Genomic DNA, 10,794 nt, shown 5'->3' with positions numbered 1-10,794 from the left:
ACTTGCACCCATTTTACTTTCACTTTCGAATTAGCGGCAGTTCGGCGTCAATTGCTTGAATGCAACAACAAATACAACGTCAAACTCACTTTAGGGTATATATAAAACATAGAACTTTTATTAACAAAACTAATAAAAATACACCATGCTATAGGTTATGCCTAATATAAAATAACAAATAACTTACATAAAGTTTTATACAATATACAAAACTGGAAATAGGCTAAGTAAACATGTATAATATATAACCAAATAAATAAGAAACGTTCATTAGCAAAACGAGTAAGAAAGCTTAGAGGCATGGCATACACCTTGGTGTCAAATAAAATAAATAAATGACACAAAGTTGGTACAAATTAGTGTGTTTATTAGTACATTAATAAATGTAAAATAATTTGAATACAAAAAATAGTTTACAACATCCAGCAGCACAGTGAACTGTTTTGCACAGCTAAATAGGCTAAAAGGAGATTGCTGACATCGCCTCACACACTCAAGCTCATGCCGGCTCTTACATAAAAAATAAGATGGAAAGATAAAAAATGAATAGTTTCCATGGATCTAGTCTTTGCATCTGTTTGTTTGATGTTTGAATCAGGTCTCCTCTGTTGGAATAGAATTGGCTAGATGGTGCTATTTTAGTAGAAATGCGGTCTTGAAACGGCAGCCTCCAGTATTGCAGGAACACAGTATTGAGGTTGTTTTTGTTCAGACCAATGTGAAAATCGACCCATGTTTTTACCCTGCAAACACACAGAGCTGTAAATGTGAACTGGTGGATCGATAAGAAGAAGAATCGTGCTTTTTACAGTCATTTTACAGTTTAATGTGTTACTATAGACATTGCCCTACCCCGTTCATATGGTATTAATTTTATTTGTGCAGGTCTTAAAAAGTCTTAAATTTGAGCTTAAAAGTCCTGCAGAAACCCTGTTTACATATTTCCTTCACTGTCTAAAAGCCAGATTTGATCAGTGTAAGTTAAACTACAGATCAAAATCTTTTGCTTTGTGCTTAATGTCTGATTGTAGTAGTGATTGAGAAACAATAATGCACTAGACCTGCATTAAACCCTACAAAATCTGAACAGATTTTAAAACGCTACGCATCATACACTTTCCGGAGCAAAGGTCGTACTGTGTATTCCAGCCTTAAAGTTAAAAAATTTTTTTTTGTCAATTGTAAATGTAAACTTTCTAGAGTTAATCTTTTTACGCTCTGTTTGCATGCTTTTTTGGGTAGGATGTCAGTTTCCTGCTTCTTTGGCCTGGCTTATGGCGACACGACCGGTGTTTCTCTACCCAGAGCTACTTCCTACAATCCAACTGCATCCTTCTAGATTCAAAGGGCCGTTTACTCCAGCAGAAGATTGGTACTCGAGTCATGCATCAGCCTGAATCGTTGCACATTCTTATAAAAGATACTCAAACCACACTGTTGACTGATGTTATTTCTCTTTCTCTGTCTCCTCAGTCTTGTTGTTCTAGGTCATAAGCACTTAAGAAGTACCCTAAACCCACTGCAGATGACTTGTCGCTTTCTGCTTGCTACTAGGAGCTTTATCAGTTTAAATTCACACATCCGTGATGCGTGTCATAAGCCCTTTCCCAACGTCATCAAGGTGAGTGAATGAACACAGTGTATCGTGTGGATTCCTACTGAAATGACTGGATTTCACACGTGAAAATTCACTGAACAGCGGTAAATGGGATGTTTTTTTCACCATGCTTTTTAGACATACTTTGTGACTGGAAAATGCCCACCCATGCCCTTGGCCTGTAAGAGGGTCAGTCCTTCTGACCATCGCCCCCCGGTGGAGAGAGAAAAGAGCCTCATGCCTAATTGGCTCTCGGTAATAACTGCTTATAATCTTGCTCTGTTTTTGTCATTTCAGTCCTTCTGTTCTTCATTCATTGCTCCTAAATGGTAAGCATCTGATTTATGTGTGTAATGTTCAACGTTTCTCTTCTGTAGAAAAACCTGAAGCGCATTTATGAGCTTGTAAGAATGTTTAACCAACCATCTGGAAACTCCCAGACTCCCAATCCAGCAGAAGAAGCCACTGAGTCTCCAGGTCCAGGAGCACACTGTAGCCTCTCTCCAGGCATGCGTTACCCTCCCAGCCTTCCTGAGGACCTTGCTCAGACACTTGAATCTTCACCTGGCTCCTGCAAAAAGAAAAACGACAAGACTGCTAAATCCACCAAGCCTTTAAAACCTCCCCCGTCAGCTGAGGAACTAGAAGTGTTTCTGAACCAGTTACCAACCCTTTTACCAAAAACGATCACAGTTCCGTGTCCATCACTTTCAAACCCTTCTCATCTCGCACCGGTTCTGAGGTCATGTGTGTCTGGAAACGGAGCTATGAATGGGCCTTTCATAGTATCTAACGTGTCAAACGTGCCTCCGATGGGACAAAACCCAGGTGGAGCAGTCGTCACTTTACCGCCTGTTCCATTCACACCCGAACTGAGCTCTTCAAGGACTGTTCCTGTGAAAAATGCTGTAGGAACACCAATGGGCGTCTCTGGTTCTCCACAGAGAGCTCAAGTTGGTGCAACCCAGGGGGACGTAATCATCACTTTACCTGCTGCTTTGCCACCAGAGCATATAGCTGTGAATCAAACTGCACAAATAGTCACCTCTAACATTGAACCAAGAGGGTCAAACCTCATAATTACTCTTCAACCACCTCCGCTTCCCAACACTTTAAAATGTCCCACCACCATCATAAAGACATTCAGCACCCCACTGGCTAAAGATCGCGTTAGTCAGCGTTGTGGCACTCTGCTTAAAGTTATACCGAGGGACTCTGTTCTAGCTCAAGTACATCAAAAACCTCTAAATCGGTTTCTTCTCCTTCCTCCAGGCTACGTACTTGCAAGCAGCAGCCTTGGCCATCAGATAGCTGGACAAGATCAAACCTTGAAACACTCTTCAGCTCTGAATAGCAAAGAGATAAAACTCAGGAAGCAACAGAGAACTCCAGACACTTTCCAAAGCACTGATGGGCCACAAGGAGGTCCACCAAAGATGACATCCGTTCTTGATGATCCTACTGAGTGCTTACAAGAAACCACAGCAGCAGAGGAAGAGCTGAATAGTGATGGTGGAGGATTGATTGAGAATGAGGTGGAAGAGTGTGGTGAGAAGGACCCCAGAGAGCTTTTTCTCACACTTTCTGAATCCTCCGGGAGCCCGACGGCCAGCATTGAGGAGGAAGACACTGACATGGAGATGGTTTTGGGCAGGAGAGAGAAACTAGAGAAGCAGAACACAACAGAAAGGGAAGGCAGCAATAGGCTGATGGGGAAGGAGGAGGAAACAGGTGGAGATGTTTCAGATGTCCTGTTTGTGCCAGAGCTTCAGGTCAGATCATTTTTTATACTCTTTGAGATATTTATACTGAATACTAATTTTCTGTTTTTTTTCTTTTACTGTAACACAAAAAAACTCTCATGCTGTAATACAAAAATAATTGTATTTGATATTATTATTAAATAAATTATTATTCTATAAAATATATAAATGAAAGTTTTATATACAGGTGCATTTGTATTTTTAAATCATTTTGATTATTCTTTTTTACATATTTTATATGATTTGTTATAAGTTTTTAAGTATTTAAGCATCCTGTCTGTTGGGAATTACAAAACAATTGTATAATGTCTACATAATAATGTTATAATAAGAAGAATTTGTCATGAAAGTATATGTTACTTTCTAACATACTAAAAAATTCAAAATAGGCTTCTATGCAATATATATATGTGACCCTGGAGCACAAAACCAGTCTTAAGTCGCTAGGGTATATTTGTAGCAATAGCCAAAAAAATATTGTATGGGTCAAAATTATAGATTTTTCTTTTATGCCAAAAATCATTAGGATTTTAAGTAAGGATCATGTTTCATTAAGATATTTTGTAAATTTCCTACCGTAAATATATTAAACCTTAATTTTTGATTAGTAATATGCATTGCTAAGAACTTCATTTGGACAACTTTAAAGGCCATTTTCTCAATATTTTGATTTTTTTTGCACCCTCAGATTCCAGATTTTCAAATAGTTGTATCTCGGCCAAATATTATCCTAATAAACCATACATCAATGGAAAGCTTCTTTATTCAGCTTTCAGATGATGTATAAATCTCAATTTCGAAAAATTGACCCTTATGACTGGTTTTGTGGTCCAGGGTCACATATATATTATTGTGAGATATTGCATATCTCATTTTTACTTTAGGGGCTTGTTTTTATAAGATTCACCCAATAATAGCTGTTCCTGTTCATGCATTTTATATTTATGAGATGTTTGATTAACCTTGTCATTGTAAACACCAGAAAACCATTGAGAAATTCTCACATCTGGCCACAAAGACGAGATCTGAAAAGGAAGGAAGTTCAGATGATGGAAAATCAAACCATCAACCTGCAAGTGAGTTTAAGTCAATATGTAGGAGTCTAAAAAACAATTTTATTGTGAATTCAGTGAATTCTATAGCTGCAACATTAGTTGTAATAGTTAAGCAGACACATTTACAGACATGTTTATTCCTTCTAAATCGAAACTGAGTAAATGTGGCGCTCACAGGTTCTGTGGAGAGCCCTTTGGTCATTTATGATGATGCATCTGATGACGATCCTTACAGAGACGCTAAAGATGTCGCCTTTGCCCAGGCTTACCTAGAGAAGGCAAGAAATACTTAAATGCACACAAATATGAATGTTCATTTTTATGTTGTGACAGGTCCATTTTATATCCGTCTAATATTCTGTCTGTCTTTCCTCCAGGTGTATGAGGTGCTGCAGATGGTGCCTGGGAAAGTGGACGAGTTCCTGCGTGTTCTGTCCGAGTTTAAGGATCCAGAAAGTCGCACGTCACTAGAGCTGCTGACGAGACTCAAGCCTGTGCTGAGCGACTGGCCTGAGCTGCTTCGGGATTTCGCTGCCTTTTTTTTTTTTCAGATGAAAGCTCAACTAAAATTGCTGTTCCGTGATCACACCGACATGCTGGAGGCATTCTGGGAATTTTTTAAGCAGCTATACCCACAAGTGCAAGATGAGGATCATGCAGACAGTGTGGAAACCATTCAGGGCTTGGAAGGAAACCATGCATGTCAACAAATCAGAACTGTCTTACCAGATAAAAAAATGGAGCCAGTCAAAACAGCCATTAAACATAGAAGAAAAAGAGATAAACATGTTCAGGTATCACATGAAGAGAACTTCTCTCATTGTTGACTTTTCTTATATAGTCAGTGTTCATAAAGATCTCAAGCCATCTGAATTCTATGTATACCACATAATCATAATGTAATTTGTTTGTTTTATCCTCTTCTCTCTTAGATGGCAGAAACAAAAAAGATCAAGGCCAAGAAACACAGTGTGGCAACAGAGTCAAAAAAGAAGGCAGCTGAATCTTCCTCAGTGGACAGTGAACAGTCTTCATTTAACTCTACAGGAAGCTCAGTCTGTGCCAAGAATATCTCTCGCACACCAAATGGGAAAAAAGTAGTCCTCTGGACGAGGTTAGAAATGTTGTGCAACATTTATTTCTGACTTTACGCAATATTTCCAGTTTTTGACTGTAAATCATGCAATTTCAGAAATATATATATATTGTTTTGCTGTTATCAGGGTTGTGTGCAATTCAGAATTGAATCAGAAAGACCCTTTAAACTTAAGTTCAACTCCTGAAAGTAAATGGAGATAACAAACAGTATGCAGAATTAAAATTCAAATTAGAAATTTTGTGAAAATTGAATGAAATGTAAGGAAATGTAAGTGCTAAAAGATCATCACATATGGTCTCACTTTAAACCAGATGCTATATAGAGAGAGAAATATGTCTAATCAGGGTGTTCTGTGTGTATTATGTGTTTTTTTTTTTTAAATAATACTTTTATTCAGCAAGGTTTCAATAAATTGATCAAAAGTGACAGTAAATTCATGTATAATGTAATAGAAGATTTCAAATAAAACATTTTTTATTTATTTTTATTTGATAAACATCTAAGAATCCTGAAAAAAATCTGTCACTGTTTCCACAGAAATTTTACGTGATTTCAACATTGATGATAATCAGAAATATCAGCATATTAGAATGATTTCTGAAGGATCATGTGACACTGAAGACTGCAGTAATGATGCTGAAAATTCAGCTTTGATCACAGGAATAATATTTTTAAATATTTTCAATTAGAAAATGGTTATTTTAAGTTGCAATAATATTTCACAATTTTACTATTTGTACTGTATAATGTTTTGATCAAATAAATCCACCCTTGGTGAGCATAAAAGACTTCTTTCAAAAACATTTTTAAAAATCTTACCAATCCCAGACTTTGAACGGTAGTCAAAATTAGTCCAAATTTGTTATATTTTGTCACTTATGGTGAATAATTAAAATCTGTGACTGTTTCTTTTAGTAACAGACCAGTAGTTTCTTTACCTGTTTTTCCATCTAAAATTTCAATTCAAAATCCTGTGAATTATAGCCAGTTTTATTCAAACTCACAATAATTAATTGAAAGGAAACCAAAGCTTCATTTCAGAATTTTACTCAACCCTGTTTATTGTGTAGCTATGTACCGCTACTGAAGTTTGAGCACACATTTAAATGTATATTCATGGTATGAAATGAATGTTTCTGTGTTTTGTTTGTGTGATAAAAAGGGAGGCAGACCGTGTAATACTGACCACCTGTCAGCGGAGAGGAGCCAAGCCGGCCACGTTTCATGCCATTGCAGCCCAGCTTGGCAACAAAACAGCCAACGAGGTTTGCTTTCTTTCACATTCAGAGGCTTTTCCTCTCAAAGATCATGACCAGGTCGTATCTCACATTAGAGAGTAAAATGTACTTGAAATCATAACATTCCTTAAAATGGACTCGATGCGAAATATCATTTATTTTTATTTTGGGGCAAAATATGTCCTAGACAGGCTTTCTGAGATTCACTTCTTGATCTTAAACATTTTCCTCAGCAGTATGCAGTAAACCTTTCATGAAGTCCAGTGTATACTGCTGTCAGGTCGACCGTTATAAATCACATAGTTGGAAGACAACCAATGTTTCCTTTTTCTCCTTAGGTTTTGGAGCGCTTTCAAGACCTCATTAAGTTGTTCCACAAATCCAGCAAGTTACATCACGCAAGCCAGTCGGACACAGAGATCCAGTCCGGCACGATAGAAGATGAACCAGACTGACATTAAAAATCTGCTGAACAATAAGACTTGAAGGATGCGTGCAGGCTGGACCTGACGCCTGAATTGAAGCAGAAACAATGTAACACTTTAAATCTGTGTTCCTGAAGTACTTGAACAAAAGAAACACCGTGTGATATTAAGAAATTTGGGTAAAAAACATATTTATGATTCTTGATTTTGAAGGCATGCACAAGCTTAAAACAGTAGTAAGACATTAATTGTGGAGTTAGTGTTACATTTTTCTAGGGGATGTAAAAATATTTTTTTCTGCCTAAATCAAAGGCATTAATTACAGTGAATTGTCTTAATTATTATTAATATGGTTTCATAATAATTATATGAAGGTTGCGCATATCTTTAAATTTTAAGGAATATATCAAATAAATTATTTAATTGTTTATGATCAAGAATACGTCGAGTATTATTTTATTTTTTGACTGTAATAGTGCAATAACCCAATCTCCCAGGAGGAACTTTGATTGACAGAGAAATCCACCAATGAGCGTTTTACACCTCATCAGCTGTAGAATTACTAGCCAATCACCGCTCACTTCAGTGACGCATTGTGTTTTCATCCCGCCCCTCACACGAGCACACACATATCGGTGGAAACCGCCCGGTTATGCGCGTTTGTTTACTTTAGCGTTGGTTTCTGCAAATAGGAAATTATTCCATCGTCCTGCCTTGATGGACAGTTTTATGTTGCGCGGGGTTTTGTGTGTGTCAGCTCTCTGTGTGTGGAGCTCGGCAGCGCGTGGACGCAGTGATGCGCTCGAGCTCAAAGACGCAGACTTCGATTACATCGCGCCCGAGCACGAGACCCTGCTGGTGAAGTTTTATGCCCCATGGTAAGAGAATAATCATTCATTTACACGTGTAGATATGCAGTTAAGAACATTTTGTTGTAAAATAATAAAGAAGGTCTGCGTGCGTTTGCAACTCGCAGTTCAGAGCTGCTGTATGTGATGGCGCGCGCTGTCCATGGTACCTCAATACAGCTGACTGCGCGATCAAACTCGCTTTTCATGACCACCTTTCTTCATCTTGATAAAACATTGTAAGGTTTTAAGAAACCTGAGACCTGGAATAAGTAACACCATCATTGTTATATCACCGCAAGTTAAGCGTCGTTCACCATTGCCGTCATGTTTTCCAGCCTTGCCGAGTTTTGATAGTTTTGCTGCTCTGTATTTTCTCAGGTGTGGTCACTGTAAGAAACTTGCTCCGGAGTTTGAAACTGCTGCTACTCGACTGAAGGGAACAGTAACTTTAGCCAAGGTATAATTGCATGTTAGGAATATTTTGGGTTCGATACAGCTGAGGCTTTATTGACAGTGTCTGTGACATGCTGCCGATAACTACATGATACAGTACTGTCAAATTTGTGAAAACAAAAATTATTTACGGTAATGCTCTTACAATGGAAGTCAATGGGGCAAGGCATTGCACTAGGATAAATATTATATTGCCCTAGGATAAATATACGTATTCACTATTTTGTAGACATTAAGTATAGTCACAAATATTGTGAGATTGCACAAATAAGGTTAGAGCAAATTTATGACAAAGCTATTTTAATCTTTCAATGTCTGCTGTGAATCATGACCACATAAAGTGGCTATTACATGACATGTGCAAGGATACCAGAAAAAGCAAAAGCTAATCACACACAAGTTCATCTTTCTGATTTAGACAACAGCTCAATTAACACCTTAAGTAGTGAAGAACAAATTGAAATACTTTAACAAAAATGCAAGCTTCACATTCCTGCTTTTAAACCATCTATCAGTGTTATTTAAGTATTATTGAGATACTATTATAGTTTTTATTCTTTTTTTTTTTTCCCATTCTCTTTTTAATTTTAAAGTTTTAGTCATTTTTGTGTTTTTTTTTTTATATTTAGTTTTTATAAAAAAATTTATTTCAATTTTAGTTTTATTACATTAAATTAAACTACAAATAAAAATGAGAAACATAAAATTGCCTTGGCAACTAGCTTGAGATAAAATGTTAATGTTGATAAACCATAAAAACCAACATGTGTGTGTGTGTGTGTGTGTGTGTTTATTTTATTTAACTTAATGTTTTATTTCAAGTAACAGGGATATTTCTCTGTATAGACTTCCATAGTAAGTGCTTTACTATAAATGCAATTGTAGCTTTTACAAACTGAGTCTGAATAATTTCATGTGGTGATCACCAGCACAGGTAAAACCAGATTATGTTATAGTCTAGTTTTGAACCTGCAATATTGCTTTAGTGGAAACTGATCTTAGTGGTCAGTATTAAGGAGCCTCATGTGATGTAGTAATGTTAATAGGGGATTGAGTAGAGATTGATGTGAGCATTGCGTGTTCTTCAGAGGTTTAAGGATGTATGATGGTCTTTGTTCAGGTGGACTGCACTACTAATACAGAGACCTGCAAACGCTATGGGGTCACTGGATACCCAACGCTCAAAATATTTCGGAACGGACAGGAATCTTCTTCATATGATGGGCCACGCTCCGCCGGTATGTTTAATGATGTGTGGCATAAATGCAATAGCAAATCTGCTGGTGATGCCATTGTGGGTGTATCATTTCCAAACAGAGGGAATCGTGAACCTCATGAAGAAACTGGCCGGGCCCGATTCTGTGCCTCTGCATAGTGAGCATGACCTGGAGAACTTTATCAACAACTTTGATGCCAGCATAGTTGGTAAGTGCTTTTTATGGCCTCTAAAATGTGTTTATTATTTCTTCTCTAGATTGAAAACATCTAATGCAAATGTAATTTCAAGATTTCGAATGATATAAATTTGAATGCATGAATGCAGTAAATTTGGATGGATAGATGGAAAATACGTATTTTATTAGTAATGTCTTGCATTATATTTCTTTAATATATCCTTCTCTCAGGATTTTTCTCAGGGACTGACAGTTCTCAAGTCTCTGAGTTTCTTAAAGGAGCCAGTTTAATGAGGGAGAGTTTCCGCTTTGCTCACACCACAGTCCTAGAGCTCGGAAAGAAATATGACATCAAATATGAGTAAGTGGGTCTTAGTTAGGATAGCAAAATAAATAGGCTTATCCATATTAAACGTGAAAACACTTCACATATCTTTTGCTGTTGATGTCAGATTCATCTCTGTCATTTGGGAGAAGCTCACTAAATTAGACATTAATTTAAAGGCACAATATGTAAGATTTTTTTATTAAAATATTACACACCTCTTTAAATTTTGAGACTAGCCGCGCATTTCAGCTTCCTATGTTTCTGCTGCTGCCTCATAAAATTCAGTGCAATGGCAACATGTTGTAAGACAACAACGTTGCTGCACAGAAAACAATGCATATATTCCGTAAAACAAAAGAGTGCCACAGGACAAACAAACCAAAGCTGAATGGTTACACTTAGTGCTGTCAAACGATTAATCGCATCCAAAATAAAAGATTTTGTTCACATAATATATGTGTGTACACTATGTATATTATGTATATATAAATACACACGCATGTATATATTTACGAATAATATGTTATGTTTATATATTAAATATATTTTTATATAATATAAATTATATGAATATAAATATATACATGTAAA

General features: G+C 36.8%; 2 protein-coding genes across 2 annotated transcripts in view; both read left to right on the top strand.

The window, feature by feature from the left end:
* Positions 1 to 7,486, top strand: part of gon4la (gon-4 like a) — a 17,166-nt gene extending 9,680 nt beyond the window's left edge. The window contains exons 18-27 of the mRNA XM_016494053.1: positions 1,243 to 1,372; positions 1,474 to 1,621; positions 1,736 to 1,852; positions 1,975 to 3,369; positions 4,343 to 4,436; positions 4,593 to 4,693; positions 4,793 to 5,209; positions 5,348 to 5,529; positions 6,677 to 6,779; positions 7,091 to 7,486. Coding sequence (XP_016349539.1) covers positions 1,243 to 1,372; positions 1,474 to 1,621; positions 1,736 to 1,852; positions 1,975 to 3,369; positions 4,343 to 4,436; positions 4,593 to 4,693; positions 4,793 to 5,209; positions 5,348 to 5,529; positions 6,677 to 6,779; positions 7,091 to 7,207 — 2,804 coding nt within the window. The 3' untranslated portion in view covers positions 7,208 to 7,486. The remainder of the gene's footprint in view (positions 1 to 1,242; positions 1,373 to 1,473; positions 1,622 to 1,735; positions 1,853 to 1,974; positions 3,370 to 4,342; positions 4,437 to 4,592; positions 4,694 to 4,792; positions 5,210 to 5,347; positions 5,530 to 6,676; positions 6,780 to 7,090) is intronic.
* A 302-nt stretch (positions 7,487 to 7,788) lies between these two features.
* Positions 7,789 to 10,794, top strand: part of pdia8 (protein disulfide isomerase family A, member 8) — an 8,797-nt gene continuing 5,791 nt past the window's right edge. Inside the window, exons 1-5 of the mRNA XM_016494051.1 lie at positions 7,789 to 8,055; positions 8,407 to 8,485; positions 9,602 to 9,719; positions 9,799 to 9,906; positions 10,107 to 10,236. Coding sequence (XP_016349537.1) covers positions 7,895 to 8,055; positions 8,407 to 8,485; positions 9,602 to 9,719; positions 9,799 to 9,906; positions 10,107 to 10,236 — 596 coding nt within the window. The 5' untranslated portion in view covers positions 7,789 to 7,894. The remainder of the gene's footprint in view (positions 8,056 to 8,406; positions 8,486 to 9,601; positions 9,720 to 9,798; positions 9,907 to 10,106; positions 10,237 to 10,794) is intronic.

Source organism: Sinocyclocheilus anshuiensis, unplaced genomic scaffold (assembly GCF_001515605.1).
Source record: "Sinocyclocheilus anshuiensis isolate Anshui unplaced genomic scaffold, SAMN03320099.WGS_v1.1 scaffold1240, whole genome shotgun sequence".
In the NCBI taxonomy this organism is placed as follows: Eukaryota; Metazoa; Chordata; class Actinopteri; order Cypriniformes; family Cyprinidae; genus Sinocyclocheilus; species Sinocyclocheilus anshuiensis.
This window is presented reverse-complemented; position numbering and strand designations above follow the sequence as displayed.